We start from the raw sequence: 18,629 nt of genomic DNA, 5'->3' as shown, positions 1-18,629 counted from the left end.
GTCACATGGCCTTCTTGTTGCTATGCCATGTAGCACAGAGAGACATAAATAGAGGCTTTTGGTGTTATTCCTCATGAGAGACTAACCGAGGGGAAAGCGTGACAAAGCCGGACAAAAAAGTAACACCCATAGCTTCACCATTGTACAAGGCAGAAAAGAAAAGGCTATTTAAAAAATGACAAATAGAAGAAGAGGATTGAATAAAAGAGGTCACAGGAAAAATTTCAGCATGTCAAAAAACTATTTTGGAAATTTATGAAAAAGGGACAATGCTCACTTGTTACTAGGAGTTGCTGCCAATTCATTACTTAATACATTGCTGTGTTTTTTTTTTAAAACCTAGCTGTTTATGCAGCTGTTGATTGTATAAGAAAGTTGGCTAACAGACAGTGAGGCTGACTGTTTAATTTGGTGACCGGTCTGCTGAAAACTTGTCATTCAGACTGACTTACTGGTTGAACTTGTGACTGACCATGTGGGTAGCCAATAGAGGAGACTGACAGAGTGCATTAACAATGAATAACGAAGGGATCGTGAACTCTACAAAAGCTTATGACTCAATTTTTAGCATTTTGTAAATGATTGCAAGTAGTTCCCATGAATGTCTGGCCACAGATTGAGCGTACAGCACCTTTAACATTTGCATGACCACTTTCAATTGGAAGGCGATTGCACAGACTGACTGCAATTACTCTGAGATCAGTTGGTGAAGGTTTGAAAATAACTGAAGTCTAATTGATAAATGCAGGCAGATTGTAAACATGCTGCAATCAATCTGAGTGAGTCTGTGCTGACAAGTGCAACTTCCCTGCGACATGTCTCTTTGCAAAAAGAGACTTAACTCTGGTGTATGGTCGTATACTATATAAAACCATGCCTTTCACCTGTGCTTTTTTTTGTTAGATCACTGTCCTGCAGCAACTATGTCACTATTTTGGTTTGAAATGTAAAAGGATCTTGTTGGACTTGTTGGATGTGAAATTCTGTTTAATGTTTCTATGTACGGTATGTAGACAGCAGAGGTCTTTTGATTTTTACCAATTTTTCACTGTTATACATTGTATTATTACAAACAGATTTGACCCTGATCCCACTGATTTCCCTACTGTTTGCAGCAATAAAGGTGATACAAAAAAGGTCACAGAGGAGATCGTATCACAACATGGTTAGAAGCAGCCAAGTACTCTACAGATGGGTTATTCAACCTGGTATGCATGTAAACCTGGTATCTAGGTTGCATTTTTTTTTTAAAGTTAAACATCTTTTGGGAAATCTGTTCAGATTTCAGATTAATAGCTCAGCTGCAATATCTACAGATCCCCTGATCTCAATCCCAACCCAAATCAGCTGATCTCCACCCCACCTCTTCATCTTTATGTGTCTGACTTAATCAGTGTCATTTCTGTTAACATGGATGCCCTCTCTGCGCTGGGGTCTTGCTGCTGCTCTGCCTTTGGCTTTCCATGGAACGATGGAGAGTTGCCAGCAGAGAGCTACACGCCAAAAATAAGTTACTGTGGATGGAACTAATTTCCTTTTAGCTGTAGTTGTTCTGGACTGCTTTAATTCATTGTTAGGTGTTAATTGAAAGATGCCTATAAGTCTTGTTTTGTTGTGCACTGAGTATACACAAAGATCAGTAATTAGCTTAGCTTAGCATAAAGAACATAAATTAAGGTTGGTTGAGGAATGACGGTATATTAAGCTGTACCGAAATCTTCACCGGTTCTTGGAACAAAACCTGGACGCCTCACCAAGTTCACACGTGTTTGTTTGCTAAAAAGTATCAAAGTGTCTGTTTAATCAAATCAACATGGACATGTCACACCAATCACAGCTAATAAAAGACTAATTTAAAGGCTGCAGCGCACACTGCTAATTGATTGTGGTTACAACCTTGTGAACCTTCGTGAAAGGTTCTTTCCTATCAAGAGAAAACTCAAGTTGGATTAGATTTCTTAACTTAATTTTTATAACTACTTAAAAAAGACAGCTCACATTATCACAGAAGCAGCAGCACAGCACAGCTTTCTGTGTATTATGAAAAAAGTATGATGACACAACATGGCATTCAAAGATTCACTGGTCTCAAAGCAGTGCCTCAGTCAGGGCCGAGCTCATAAATATGACAAATAAATAAATAAAGTACTGGGTACAATAAAAATCCAGACATCTATTTCAGTCACATCATTCCCTCTATAGATGAAGGTGTTGTCAGATGTCCTGTTAAGGTGTGGAAGTGTATCCTCAGGCAGAGTGATGCAGCAGGAAGTTGCGGTAGTGCGAAGAGCTATCTGGCTCTTTCTGCATGTGTCTATCAGGCCTTTCATTTGCTGGTTTCCTGTTTGTCTGCTTTACTCTCTCCACATTGCGTTGATAGCTGTGTCAGCTGTCTGCAGAGACTGCATGTGGAGACCCGAGAAGTGCTCTGAATCACTGCAACAACGGCATTTCACTTTGTTCCCTTCGTGACCTCATTCACAGCAAATGATCCGTAGCCACCACCTCATAAAGAATAAAACCCTTCCATGAGTGAGCAGCACTCGTTTGCGTTAGTAGGGAGTCTCATGTCTAGCACACATTAGAAATCACGTGATTATGGGTAATGCATGTGAGTTCACAAGAAAGCAAAGGCACAACATCTCTTGGAGATAGCAGTGGGGAGATTAACTCAGTGTTCCAAGACAGAAAAATGACTCAACTATAAATGAAACCATTTTGACATTTTCTTATCAGATATGTGACAACGCTGTTACCACAAGATGATTTAGTGCTAGGAAGTATAGATGTGCCTTTACAAAAACAAAGCTGTTCTCAGTTTGCATTTCTTTCTACAGTCGCGAAGTTTGAACCACTGTCAAAATTACTGTGCATATAGAGATCATCAAGTGCTCTGTTCTCTGTCTGTAGTTAAGTGTGCATCACAGTGTACCAAGAAATACTGTGGCCATCAGCATGAATACAAGGCAGAATGGACCTCTGGCCTCAAAAAGGCATTTTCACCCCGAGAACTGCAGGTCACTGGATATTATCTCCTTTTTTGGACCCTTTCTGCAAACTCTAGAGATGCTTCTGTGGGAAAGTCCCAGTAGATCAGCAGTTTCTGAAATACTCAGACCAGATCATCTGACAACAACAATCATACAATGTTGAAAGTCACTTTCACCCCGATTCTGAAGCTCAGTTTAAACTTCAACAGGTCGTCTCAACCATGTTGTATTGAATGTCTGCCATGTGACAAGCTGATTGTCAAAATCTATTAATTCACATTTTTATTACTTTTAAGTTGTTGTTTGTTTTTTTTTATAAATACACCAAATCATGCATACTGCAATCACATCTTTCCAAACATATTTAGTTTTTGTAATCACAAGCGAGTCAAGAGCAGAGACAACTTCTCTTTCTCACATTCATAAAACCCACCCACAATCTTATGATTATTAAGACAAAATTTGAATAATCAAGCAATCGCCTTAGTCCTACTGTTCGGTACAATATGAGGGCGTTATGTTAAGTTCGTAAGTGAAGTACTGCTGCAGTCATCAAAAGATGCTTAAAATGTTACAGAAGTAACATTTTATATGAAAATCCAGGCTGATCATGTTACCTTTAACCAGAGATGGGCACGCGTTACTGTAATCTGATTACTTTTTCAAGTAACGAGTAAAGTAAGGGATTACTATTGCAAAAACGGTAATTAGATTACCGTTACTTTCCCGTAGTAACGCTGCGTTACTGCGTTACTAAAACCGTGATTTTTTGCCAGAATGTCTCAAGACAGTGACGTAAGCGAGTGCGCTGTTAGTGACAACAGCTGTGTGCAGATCAACAATGGATCATATATGGAGTGCAGGAGAGAGTATGAGCGTGCAGCGTTTAAAGCGTGGAAGTACTGACCTTATTTTAAGTTTGATTCCATAAAAAGTGACAAAAACATTAGCGTCCATCGTGCGTGGGAAGAAAACTTCTTTTTACAGCGAAAAAACCCCCTAAACTTCCAAGCAAGCACTGAGTGCCCAATGACATAATGGGAAACTCACAGAGAAACTCGCGGATTCTTCAACTGACCGCGGCACACCTGCACCAGGGTAAACCTCCGCCTACCGCAGTCCTGCTTTACAGGTGAAAATAGAGCAACAGGACCGCTGAGTCTTTGACTTTATTTATTTCCTGCTGTGTTTTACTTGCATCTATTTGAAAGAGTGAGTGTAAACACAAAAAATATTTTATTTTATGTGCTGGAATGTGCAGAAAATAGGTTTAAATGTTAAACTAATTTATTCAAGTCAGAGAATGTTGCATAAAGTTAAAAGATTAAAACTAATAAAACAAGTTAAAAAAAAGAGACTTTTCCATTTGATTACATTTTGTATGATGGATTATGTAGAAAAAGTAGAATTGGGCTGAAAGATCTATCGCTTTATCACCTCTTCAGGTTGTAAATCGTGTTTTTAAAAAGTAACTAAGTAACTAAGTAATAATTACTTTTGAAAATAAGTAATCAGTAAAGTAACGGGATTACTTTTTTGGGGAAGTAATCAGTAATTAGTTACTGATTACTTTTTTCAAATAACTTGACCAACACTGCCTTTAACACATTTAACTAATTATTTAACTAAGGTTACGATATATGACTGTGGTAACAAGCATTGCAACATGTTTTATGGATGTAAATGATAAACAAACACAAAAACAATATCACTCTGACAAAATAAGACAGACTTTTGCACTAGTGCGCCATATCTATTCATATTTACTGAAAACATCATCCACTTTAAACCTTATTTCACATACCTCATGGAGAAAGCGACTCTAATATGTGTCTGAAATCTCAGTAAATTGCTGATAAATAGACATCAACTTGTTTTGTGTTAAACTAATTTGACACAAATATTTTCTGTTTGCAAGATCAAAATGAGCTCAGTGTTCTTGGTCAACTCTAATAAGAGTTTTCAATAACTCTGCATGTAAGAAATTTATACTGAATAAAATAACGGACACTAGCTGCTCAGTTAATTTCAAAGCTTTCCTTGTGCTGAATAATAAAGATGAACTTAAGAAAATGTATCTTTATCTAAAAATGTCTTATCAGAAGATTCAGGTTTGATATCATGCAGTTCAGGTTTGCCAGGCTGTCATCCAGCTCAGGGGTCTATATGATAAGTTGTGTTATAATGTCATCGCAATATCAGAGTTGAACCAAAAACAGTCTGTGTGTTTTGGTCCAGGCTAGCCTGAACACCAGCCAGTAACAGATGGTGCTGTCACGGTACAAACAACAGGCATACAGCACGGAGAAGAGAATCCATGTTCGATGCTGAACATTTTCTTTACTACCTTTCTCTGCACAGCTATTTCAATAAAAAACAGCAGAGCAATAAAGCTGCTCAAACACCAAATGACAGACCCAGGTTTTATGCATCTGCTGCTGCAAAGTGCAGATAAGCAGGTTCCTGTTTTTAACCTCATACATGAACACTGTGCTGACAAAAATATCTGAAAAAGGACCATTATTTTGTAGCATCTAAAAGCCATAACACCACTGAGTATGTGCTCAAGCAGATAATTGTGGAACCTACTTATGTCTGGGTATCAGGTCCATCAACATAATGTATGCTCTATTGAAGCTGAGAGTTTCTTGTTGCAGAGACCACAACAACATCTGCACATATCAGATTGGTACAATGGAACTAGTATTTACAATATTTAATGAAGTTAGATTAGAGTAGCAACATGTAATAAAGCCTGCAGTTTGGTGCCCAGTTAGTAAAGAGGAAGATTCAGCTAACAGGAAAACTAAATACTAATGATCGCTCCTTCTGAGTCACAGTCTTTCCTTTGCGTTGCAAATGAAAAATAAACATTAACACCTGCATGTGAGTGGGATGAAACGTCATGAGTTGACCTGATCATGAGTGGGTTCATTGGTACACTGCATGATGTCCAAAATGAATATATATATATATATATACAGTATGTGAGAGAGAGGTAAGGTCTCTGGCAAGAAAGCCATTAAGACTTCCTTCACTTGTTTGTCATCCAGTTTGAATCTTTTAATTCTCCTTTCGTTTCCCTGCCTTTCTTTCAGGATCTCAAAATCCAGAGCAACAAACCTCCAGAGTTTACCTTTAGATGGTGAAATCAAGTAAGACAGAATGAAGCAGACAAGGACTCAGACTCTATTGTCAGGGGCTGCACTTAAACGTACACTGAGACTCTGCTTCAGGCTCTGCCTTTCCTCCCACCCCACTCTCCTTCTTCCTGCTGCTGTCTCGTGCCTCCTGTTCTCTTTCTTACTCACACACTTTTACTGTCTTCCTCTAGCTCAATCTGTTTGGAGTGGACACAAAGCATTATCTCTCTTAATTGCCACAGTCGGCCAAGAAACCCCACACACAAACACACACACAAAAGAAAGAGAAAGGAAGATAATTAAAAAACGCAGATTAAGAGAGGAAGCAGGGATGATATTTATAACACAGAACCTGGGACGGGTGAATGTTTTTCAGTGCTCGTGCTGATACAATAATTGAGTCTCAACACTTTTACAAAATCAGTATGCATAACAGGGATGTCACCAGAACTTATGATACCTTTGTTATTAAAATTATGAAAATGTGATAAAGCTTTATTTTTTTAAGATGTAAATATCACAGGTAGCACATACATATATTCCTTTTTGTAACAGGATTGATGCCAACAGTGCAATCACACAACAGCAGCACTGTAGACAGGCAGACACACAGCCCCTCCCATCACTAGCAGCTGAACACCAGAACAGCAGCACAACAAACGTCTTAAAGAACAACACTGTGGCGAGAGGTCAGTAAAGCTCCCATTTAAACAGTTATCATAAATATTAACCTGGCTGTTGCACACACTAACGTTATGTGTTTAACTAGTAGCAATGACCCACATTAGCAGTCTGCTAAGTTATGGTTAAGGTAGCGGCTAACGGCTAGCGGCTATGGCTAATAATAAAATAATGTCACTGTTGGGGCTAGGCAGCAAATATTATCAGTCCTGACCATCTGTAAGGTTAATAGACAGTCTGTTCACCAGGTTTCAGCCAGCAAACATCACTGAAACCTAGACGTCCTGTCTCTGGTCAAAAGTGGCAAAAACTGAACTGTAAATGGACAGATGTTGATGTTGTTTCGATCTAGAATAGAGGGTAAGTCATACGTGTCTTACAAAGTGAAAAATATAGATCAGGTCATTACAAAGAAGGAATGAAATACATTTTTTAAAAACAAATGTGGCTAGTACACTGTTCTGGACAATGTCATATCCACGTACACTGATTAGCATAACCAAAACCTTCTTTTACAAAACACAGCATTTTATATTTTAGTCTAAAATATTATTTTATTCTAATCAATAACGAGATTGTCCCAGACTGAAGCAGGTAAAAGTTCACCAACAAGTACACAGAAAAAGTGGCAGTCTGCCTTAACTCTTTGTGATCACTAATGAAAATGTGTTGCCAACTCACCAGAAGCACAGGAGACAAACAGGGCTGGAGCTGAATACATTTGCACGGAACATCATTGTTCTAACTCTTATTTTTAAAAATGCCTTTTGTTTTTTTTTCCCCTTTTCAGCATTTACCTGGATATTGGCATCGGATTTGAAAATACAGTACTGTAAAAACCCTAAAGCAAAATTATGTTTAATAAACATGTTTTCTGCAAGATCTCTGTCGAAATTAAACTTAAGAACTGGCAAATTATTTGTTTGCATCTTAGCAAAGAATAAGAAAACACGATTATGAATCTAACCAGGCATCTGATGCCAACAGTACTTGACAGCTTTCCATATTTAGTGCTGCAGACAGTGCCAGGTCAGTGCCAGCAAACATAAAAACTCGAACGGTCAGAAAATTAATCAATAACAACTTTCATGAATGACTAATTGCCAAGACAAAAACAAGCCAAAAACGAGCACAGGATCACTGGATTCATATTGATGTAAATTCATACTGCGGTGGATCTGTATTGCTATTTTACAGTCATCTGTGTAAATATAGACACGAGTTCAGATCATACAGGGAATTCAAACAGACATATACAGTCTCCCAAATAAACACATTTTCTCTAAGCCACATACAGTAAGTGGGGTGGCTTTACTCCTGTTCACATACAGCACATGGAGAGGGACAGTGAAGAGTCCGACTAATGCCCGTGAGATGACATGAGATGAGAACAATTAATCACAGTGGAGACCGGCGAGGAGGGGATAATGGGGGAGGAAAAAAGACACAATGAAAAAAGATAGATGGAGGATGCTGGGGACAGAGAATAAAGGAAAGAGAGAAGGTGGAGGAGAGGGAGAGAAGTGAAGAGGAAGGCACGAGCTTTGCCAGGCAGCCAGCACTCTAGTACTGCCCACTGCTGGCTCTCTGCTACACAAGCACTCCCTGGACACTGGAAATGCTTTCACTTCATAAAGCTATCTCTGACACGCAGGCTACTAAACAAGCACACACATACCTTCCAGAGTGAGTGTGCCAGACAGAGCCCACCTAACAACCCATAATCTAAAGCATGTGCAACTCTAAAATACAAATAACAAGTCTTATGCTGGACTGTATTGTAAAATAGAGATGAGCACACATAAGGAGTGTATAAGCAAACAAATGATGCATTTATAAAAACCCTCCTGCCATATACCTGTCACATATAAAAACATGCTGTGTGCACAGAAGCACATTATACGCACACATATGTATGCCAAAAAACAAACACACAAGTACACACACCATATTGCTGAAGCTAAATGGAGACAGGGAGACAACTGTGAGACAGCATGACAGTTGGCAGGGACAACGGACACATCATGGAAAAACACAACAACCTCCTCCGATGAATCAACACATACTAACAACAGCAGGGCACCACACCGGTCACAAAGACTGCACGTTGACATATTGCTGGCGTTTACCTTTTTGTGCGTCGAAACATGTTGGTAGCGGCAGAGGCTGTGTTGGCAGATGAACATGAGAGCAGCTGAGCCTCCACACGTACACACACCGAAATAAACTCTCTCACACACACACACAGGCTCGCGCTCAGTCAAGAAGCAGCGATTACGCTCCACGCTGGCATGTCAGCTTCCTCTGGCCAGTTAAAAACACACACACACATTCTCTCTTTGATGTCTGTACACGTGAGCATGCCTACAGGAGTGTGTGCAAGGGAGAGAAGAGGGATTTGGAAATGTCATCTGTGTTACAGATGAAGAAAATGAGAATTTAAGTTGGAAAAAAAGGAGAGACGGGGAGAGAGAGGAGACAGGGGGAACAGGCTGCCGAGCATCCCTCTCGGAAGGAGAGAGGATTGTGGAGCTGTTTTCAAGGGTATCGTGCCAAGCCAGGAAGTGTACAGCGACAGAGCAAAAGGGGGAGGGGGGGGGGGCACCAAAGAGAGTGAGAGAGAGAGAGAAAAGGGAGGAGGAGAACGAGATAAAGGGAAGGGGTATATGCTGTATGAATGAGAGAAAGAAAGAAACAGCATGTGGGGGGAACGCAAGTGAGAGTGCAAGAATAACAGAGTGAAAGCCAATCAGAGGTGGAGAGATGAGGGGGGCAGTGAACTGGAGACTAATGTGAATGACAAGAGAGACACAGAGAGAGGCAGAGAAAGAAAGAGAGGAGGGACACTGCAATGTGATTTTCATGTGTTATTTTGTGTGTTTTTGTGTATGCTACAGCTTACACATGAGCACCACCAGACAGGGAATGACATCATTTAAAAAACAGACCATTCAAGGACAATGATGTTATATTTTTCTTTCTCTCTTTTCTGCCCCATGTACTGATGCCAACATTAACTGCCCTCTGTGTTTGTATAGTTTGCTTTAAATATTATATTATCATTATATTGTATTATCGTCAAGGGCAGCAGAGTGACACAGTGGTTAGATTTGTTGCCTCACAGCAAGAAGGTCCTGGGTTTGAATCCACTGGCTGACTGTGTGGAGTTTTTACAGTCCAAAGACATTCATGTTAGGTTAGTTGGCCATAGTGAATGACTGTCTGTTTTCTATGTGTTAACCCTGTGATAGACTGCCAACCTGTGCCATGTGTACAATTATGATAGCTGGGATAGGATCCAAATGGATGGATGGTATTAATGTATGTAGGTTTCATGATAAACAACAACTACTAACATGTTTATTTTTTGATAATATTATCAAGCCTTGTAGTGCAAAATCTACTTGCATTAACACAAGAATTAGAAGAAAGCTTTTTATAGTAACATTCAGGCTGGTTAGATAGCTGACAGTAAATTATGAAGCAATTTGTTTTTTAATCTTAAAATCACAATATTTTCCTAATTGTTATTACTTGCTTTCATTGCCTGACCCTAACCACAAATGTGTTGTCTCCCAGTCTGCTCATAGATCATCAAAAGGTGATGCTTCATTAATTCAGTCAATCAAAAATGGCCTCTGAAGCTCTGTTACTACAACTAAACTAGGTCAGGTTTGCAGTAATGTAATATTAGATATTCTAGGAGCCATCATTGCTTACTGCCTACGATACACACGTGCATTTAGTCAGAAAATTTTGACACCAATACTCTGGGTTTTTAATAAAACACTAAGTACTTTCTTGCTTTGCAGAGGCAGGTGATAAAAAGTCAAAATAATTACTGGTGTTCATGTGCAATGCAATGGTATGGGGAGCTCTATAACACAGAGGACCTACCAGGCGTTTTGCTACACTACAATACTTATTTAACAGTAGGATAAATTTATCCTTAGATCTTCTGTTAGATTTATTGGGATAATCAGAAAATATATGCAAACTCATCCCTTAAAAATATTTCTTTAAGCCAGTTATTGGTTGGTATGTTGCCTTTTTTCTATTTTTAGTTACTCCCACATGCATTGTTCTACTGCTGGAAATTAGTACTTATCTGCAGATACAGATGGGGAAGTGAGAAATTACTGAAAAACAACAGTTGTGATCATAAGTTTAAATACACTCATTGTGGGCAGAATTTTCTGTAATCCACACGGGTTCAAAAGTAAACATACAGGCTCAAATATATCCATACACTCACTTAAATCCTTTAGTAATTTGTGCTAAATGTTTTACAGGGTCTTTTAACTTATCAAGGTCAGGGTCTATTAATGTATAGTTATTGATCATGATTGAGTAGAGTTGGTTTTTTTCGAGGTCTGAAAGAGGACCTTAACTGTAAATGTCAGTTGGGAGGAGATTGGTTAGGATGTTCAGGGACCGGCAAGGCTCAAGCCTGCCATGAACTGAAAACTGCAGGAATACCAGTATCACAGTGACACAGTGAGTTTTACATCACCATGTACTGGGAGGTTGGCACTTAAAAAATAAGCCTCTGCTCCAAAATCAAGACCTTCAAGCTTGACTGAAATTTGCGGCAGCCCACATGCACAAGCCAAATGCCTTCTGGAGAAAACTTTTATGGTCAGATGATACAAAGACTGAGCTGTTTGGCCACAATAACAAGACGTATGTTTGAAGGAGTAAACGTGAGGCTTTAAAACCTAAGAACATTGTACCAACTGTCAAGGATAGTGGTGCTAGCAAAATGCTCTGGAGCGTTGCTGCCAGTGGTAGTGATACATTGTACAAAGTGGATGGAATAATGAAGAATTGGAAGAAGGACTACCTCCAAATTCAACATCTAAAAGGCTGAAACCTGGACATATTCGGGGGTTCCAGCAGGACAATGATCAAAAGAACTTTTGGAATGGCCTTTCCACAGCGCTGACCTCCTCTAACCCTGTTAAAATTTTGTGGACTATGGTTAAAATTTGAGTCTTTCCTAGCAAACCAAACAAATTTAAATTAATTCTACCAATTCTGATAAGAAAAGCAGTCAAATGTCCAGCCATAGAACGGTAGAAGTTTTTGATGGTTACCAAAAGCAATCAAGATGACCAAGATGTAATTTGCTAAGGGAAATTTAACCAAATATAAGAAAATCAAAAATAAGCTTGTTCACCCAGTTCTTACTTTTTAAGTCATTAAAGATGTATGCGGCTCAGTCATTCCACCCTGTAAAAAGAACAGCTCAAAGAAATCATTAAAAGCCCTAAATCCCCATGATATTCATGCCCATGATGACAGCGTGTAAACTTCTGACCACAGCTATATGCCAGCCTTTTACTTTAATGCATGCATATAGAAACACACTGACACAGTTATGTTTTTTTTTCTAAAATATGAAATGCCAGATTGGATGAGCTCTGGCACTTGTCTCTTTGTCCTAGATATCACAGGAGCTGCTCTGCAATGCCCAACCACGAGAGATGTCATTTCTGTGTGTGTGTGCATATATGTACGCCCTCCCTCCCTTTGAAACAAATCCACCAAATGTTAAAGCTGACGTGGGGTGACAGTTGCACAGTAGTGCTGAGGGGAGTAATTCAATAATGGATGCCGTCTCTAATGTGGGAGTCTGGGTGGATAAAATATACATGGGAGAGAAGAGAAGGAGAGAAGGGGAGGAAGTGGGAGGAGGGCGGTGATATCATTGAAACACAGTGGGGGTCACAGAGAGAGGGATGGGTGGCATGATATCATATAGAAGACAAGGTGGGTGTTTCCGTGTTTCCGTGTTTTCTTGTTGGTGACCCGCCTGTCCTTCAATTTATTTTCTGCATAAACTGTCAGTCATTACACCCACTGCCCAACACGACACGCATGTAAAGAAAACCCAAAAGCAGCACCAGCTGTGAGCCTCCAGCTCTCCAGCATCATCTTCATGTCATGCTGTGACATCTGCCACCCTTCCACACAGGTCAAAGGTCACGGACAAAATACATCCAATGACAGCCGCTGGAGACACACATACATGATTCACATAAGAGCGCACACAAACACGCATGGCCAAACCGAGTCTAACAGTAAACTGCAATAAACGTGGATACAGACGCACATTAACTACCCCTGGCATGTATAAGCTAACAGTGTCAGACTACTGCTAGCAGACATTACCTCTGCTCAGAGTAAGATGTATACAGAATACTAAACAGAGAAGTACACGCAATAAAAAAAATGAAGTTAATAATAATTTTTTTTTAAACTGAGCTCTATGGGGAGAATTAATACCATGCTTCATATTTATAACCCCCTAAACGACCAGGACAGGCAGTACAACAATAACAGTTTACATGACAAACTGACATGTGAGCGAGCTAGGCGATTCACATTCAACTCATGCACAGCAAAAGTGGGCGAGCTGAAAATAAGCAGGGGAGGGAGGAAGGCATGGCTACATCGATTTCAGAAAATTTTCAAGGATTTCAACACTTGAAGCAATGACAGCAAAGAGTTAGCATATAGAGGAAAATTACACTGTCCTCCAGGTTCAAAGGTATTTGCCGGCTGCATGTTGAGCAGAAGGCAAATTTCCAAATTCTCCCTGATTTTGTGGAAGGCTTTTAACAGCAGGAGCAGCAGCAAAAGAGAGGACACAGCCAAAAAGTAAAGAGCAATTAAGACGGATGGGAGGAATAAAACAATGCTTCTGATTTTTAAGAACACCAAAATTTTTATTATATTGGCTTCCAGTATATAAATCTAGATTTAAAAATAAAAATACTCGTTTAGTTCTATTCTTATGTTGCATTCCAAGGACAAAAGAATCAATGATAAACCAGCAAAAAGTGGGGAACTTGGTTTCAGCACCATGGACAGAGACTCGCACGTCGTTTAAGCTTCTTTTATACATACATATATTTCATATTTTAACCAACATAGCTGTCAAATGTGAAGGGGTTTCACACGTTTGTGCCACACCGCGAGCCATTTTAATTGGTTCTGTCAAACCTCCAAACTTCATTCTATCCCATTCACTCCTACACTTCACAGAAAGCACCTAACTTAAGCAGAGTTTCCTTTCAGTATGAAAAGTCAGTCATATTTTTGTGAAGCTGACTCTGGATTCGATAGCTTTAACGTGGGACATTATGAAGGAATTCCCATTAATCATTTCATTCAAAGGCACAACTACAGCAAAGTGTTAGTGGGTCTTTTTCTTATAGTTTTCAAGTTATAATCTTGATGAAGTCATGTATAAAATGAGTCATACACTGCAGCCAACTCAACCAACATTTTTTGTGTTTGCAATATGAATGTTACTTAAACTTAAAACACAATGAGCGTCAGGCAACCTAAAATTATACAGAGACTCTTATTTTCTATTATTTATAAGCCGTTTCTTTCTTGTATTTTTTTCTCTCACAATGGGCATCGGACATACCCAGGGAAGTGTGAGTCATGCTGATTCTAAAAATATCTGCTTCGTGTTTTTTTTCTTCATCTGCAGCCAGGAGCCAGTCAAGACAAACCGAACTTAAACTAAAACAAAACCTCAAAATAAAATAAAAGTGGGCGTAAATTTAATTCTGAAATATTAAGCGGTGTGCATAAATATTAACTGGATAAGCATTTAATTTTTAATATTGGGAAGTCAATATACACTCATGGTCACTTCATTAGGTACACCTGTTCAACTGCTTGTTAATGCAAATGTAGAATCAGCGAATCACATGGCAGGAACTCAGTCAACCTGCTGAAATTCAAACATCAGAATGGGGAAGAAAGGCTATTTAAGTGACACTGACCGTGACATGGTTTTTGATGCCAGACCGGCTGGTTGGAGTATATCATTTGATTTAAAGGGATTTTCCAACACGACCATGTCTGGAATTTATAGATCAAAGAAAAATATCCAGTGAGTGGCAGTTGTCTGAGTGAAAATGCCTTGCTCATGTCAGATGTCTGGGGATAATGGCCGGACTGCTTCGAACTGATAAGAAGGCAACAGTAAACCAAATAACCACAATCAACCAGAAATACCAACTGAGCATCGTTTAAGATGCTACCAGAAAATTGTTGCTCATCTTCTGATGGCTTCTTCCAGCAGGATACCACATCAAGTTGCAAAGCTCAAATCATCTCAAACTGGTTTCTTGAGCTCTCTGTACTCAAATGGCCCAATAGAGCCCCTTTGGGATGTGGTGGAATGGGAGATTCCCAACAAATGTGCAGCAAATGTGTGATGCTATCATGTCAAGATGGACCAAAATCTCTGAGGATTGTTTCCAGCACCTTGTTGAATCTTTGTCACAAAGAATTAGAGACAGCTCTGAAGTTTAATGGGTGTCAAACCCATTACTGGCAAAGGATATATGCGTACCTCAGCTTAGGTACGTGACTCTTTTCTTTTCACCTCATTGTTGCCAACCTACAATAAAGCACTTTGTGCAGAATCTATGGACACGTTCTGCTTTGCAGTTAAGGTCTTGCTCTCCCTCTGCAGACAGCTCTCTCTCCCTTTCTGTGCTCCGTTCACTAAGAGACGAATCAGCCAACCGGGGCACCCAGACTGAGGCTATGAAGAGAAAATGGTAAGAGACATTCTGTTGCTCTGAATATTTCTCTGAGAATAAATCTCAGCACAGCCTTTATCTTTACTGTATGTGTAAGGTGATTTTTGTAAGTCCTTATTTCAGTCATGTTTAAGAGCTTCGTTAACTATGTCAGGGTGCTCTTCACTGTCTGATGCCTTACTTAACCAACTGTAAGGGCTTCTTGCTATGTTTGTGTTTGTCTGCACTGGGTTCACCACGGGTGGCAGTGTAGCACAGCCTGGCAGGGGAAACGTATAAGGGGCACAGGTGTAGCAGAGTGACTAATCATGCTTGGATGACGAGGAGATGACACAGTTTTCACCGATTGTTACGCTTGAACGCTCACAGTTTTAGGATAGCCACACCAGCTATGGTGTCGTCACGCAGGGTTGTTTTATTTTGGTGACACACCAACTGTAAGTTTGCAACAGCAGATATTATATTGGTAATTCAATAAACAAGCAGTTCTCCCACCACAAGGTAAGTAACTAAACATTTGACAGCTTAAGTCCTAGGCTGCTCTGCTCTCTTTTCTCAACCCTCAGACCCCTCTCATCCACACGGGGCATTGAGGTCACAGCACGGTGCTCCTGCTGCTGATCTTTCATTGCACAGCTCAGTGGTGCAACAGATTGAACCAGCAGAGAAGCTCCATGAGTGAAAAAGCTCCTGCAAAGCTGAAACATGCTGCAGTCAGTAGATGAGGCTCCCACTACACAATAACATCATTTGACCATGACTTCTTGTAATAAAGCTGAAATGGTTCCAAGTCTTTAAAAAATATGATTCCTTCTTCATTTTTCAACAGTATCCCATTCAAGTCAGACAACTGTGCCCATACAATATACAAGGAATTGCAAAATAGCAGTATATTGTAGCAAAGCACATTAAATGCTCTTTCCTTAATACCTTGCAGATAATTATCGTACTTTTCACACCAGGATCTCACAAAATTCCAGATATTCCACAAGGCAAGAAAAAAACTCACATCACACACAGCCATACAACCAACATTACAAAGAAACTCTCCAGGAAGTGTTCTGATGATGTCACACATGTGCACTACAGATGCTACTGAATAAAAAAAACATATTATTATGTAGGAGAAATGCAGAGGAAAACTTACCCACTACTTTTTCGGGGCAGAGGTAGATCCTTCTGGTGAGAAAGAGAAGGCAAGAGAGAAAAGGAAAAGTGGAGAAAAGGAAGGAGAGGGGGAGCAGACAAATGAGACTGGTTAGAGTTTTACACATCATGCAATCTGCAGGACTCATTTCTAAAAGGCAGAAAACTGTTACTATTAGTTATCTATTAGTGTGGTAATGAAATGTGAATTAGCATAACATCTCTTGTAATATCTCATTATACAGACTGTTACCAGCAGGAGTTTATGATTAATCTAACCACACTGATATAATTACTTATTAAAGACACACAATTACCAAATTTTCTGTCGTATTATCAATTTAATGTGGCATGAATTTTCCTTTTGTATCCCTTCACACATTTTGCACTGATGTTTTTAAAGTTTTGTTTGAAGCACAGCATAATTTCTCAGAAAACAGGACGAGCACGTTCAAATCAAGGTCAAAACTTAGACTGATCTTGAGTTACACAAAAAAATTTCGCAATATGCTGTTTTCTCTGCCTTAAGGCAATGTGAACATACACAGATTTTTATACCTTTATTTATGTGTAAGCACTCTGACTTTACATATAATGAAGCTTGGTATATAAATAAAATTGTCATTGTCCTTGCTTGTGTCCTCTTGTTTCAGGTGGGGATTAGACGTGCCTGTTTCAATGTGAAATGTTCTGGAACATACAGGAACCTGAATGAAAGCACACATTTTGTCCTAAAGTCTTTCAAAAAAATTTCATCATGGGTGTTACTAACAGATATTTGTCGAGTTACGAGCCACATTAGGTACACCTGTTTAAGCGCTTGTTAACACAAATACCTAAACAGCTATGTTTACATTGGGGCCATGAAGACATGCTCAAAACGACCTCCTGAAGATCAAATTGAATATCAGAACGAGCAGGGAAGATGTCAGTGGCTTTGAAAATGGTATGAAAGAATGGCTCTCAATCCAACAGAGCAGCCAACAAATCTGCAGAAACTGTTTGATGACATCAAAATCTCTGAGGGATACTTCCTGCACCTTTTTGAATCTATGCCATGAAGAATTAAGGAAGTTCTGAATGGTCCAGCCCAGTAATCCAGTAATGAAGAGGCTGATAAATGCAAATATGACACAAGGGTAGAAAATAATTACCACAAAACTAGGATTAAAGTACATTTAATGTAAATCCCATGAGCCTTATACAGTATTTCTTGTACTGTGACTGTGCCCCCTAAGTATTAATCACATCCACATATTGCAGAAAAGGTTTATGAGATTTACTCCTGCAATTGATAGCAAAAGTTACATGTAACATAAATATTAACTACTGTAGGTAAAGGAAAGATTTTTCTTTCTTTTGCCCATCAGTTAAAAAAAAAAAAAATCCTATGTGCATCACAGCATACATCTGTCACCTGGTACCACCTCCTCATTTATCTGAACCATAATTGTTTAGCAATAACATATATATAAATGGTTAATCTTCCTAAAGTCGCAATCTGTGAATTTGCTCTTCCTTAGAGTTCACCACTAATGCTACTTGCTCACTACTTGCTTAGGTCTGCAATAGGCTAGTTTCCATTTATTCAAAACTAAATGTAATTTTGTATATGCAACATAAGCATATCATTTCTGAAATGACTATTTTGGTAGAAAAGGTTGCTGACCCCGGCACTACAGCCAAACCCCGAGCTGATTTTAAAATGCATAAAGTATAACACTGGCTTAAGTGTTTAGAGAAGGGATCCAGGGTATGTTCAATATGTCATCTTAATAAAAACACCCTAGATGAAAATTTTAAAAAAGAGCAATGTTTTAATTTACAGCTTGGCTTTAAGGTGATATTATATTGTTCATGTATCCTGTCAGTGAAAAGCAGTTTGACAAATAATCCCTCATAAGTGCTTGGAGACCTTAGGGCTTCAGGAAACACCAGGTTGGAGGGAGACAAAATCAATTTAAAAATTGTTGCTGCTATATTTATGACACTGGGACACAACTGTAAGGACTCTGATGTGATTACGATCTACTGGGATGAATCTGTATGCTGCTTGTTACCCATCAAGTCCCAATTTAAAACCATTAAACATTCAG

At 39.2% G+C, this 18,629-nt stretch overlaps 1 protein-coding gene across 1 annotated transcript in view; it reads right to left on the bottom strand.

Moving 5' to 3' along the window:
• mast1a (microtubule associated serine/threonine kinase 1a) overlaps positions 1-18,629 on the bottom strand; it is a 78,364-nt gene that overhangs the window by 44,506 nt on the left and 15,229 nt on the right. Inside the window, exon 2 of the mRNA XM_085410111.1 lies at positions 16,535-16,566. Within this exon, the coding sequence (XP_085266237.1) occupies positions 16,535-16,566 (32 nt within the window). The remainder of the gene's footprint in view (positions 1-16,534; positions 16,567-18,629) is intronic.

Source organism: Rhamphochromis longiceps, linkage group LG6 (genome assembly GCF_057381845.1).
Source record: "Rhamphochromis longiceps isolate RC_006_pf linkage group LG6, R_longiceps_female_GT1.1, whole genome shotgun sequence".
Lineage (NCBI taxonomy): Eukaryota > Metazoa > Chordata > Actinopteri > Cichliformes > Cichlidae > Rhamphochromis > Rhamphochromis longiceps.
Note: the sequence above shows the minus strand (reverse complement) of the source record. Positions and strands in the feature narration are given on the sequence as shown.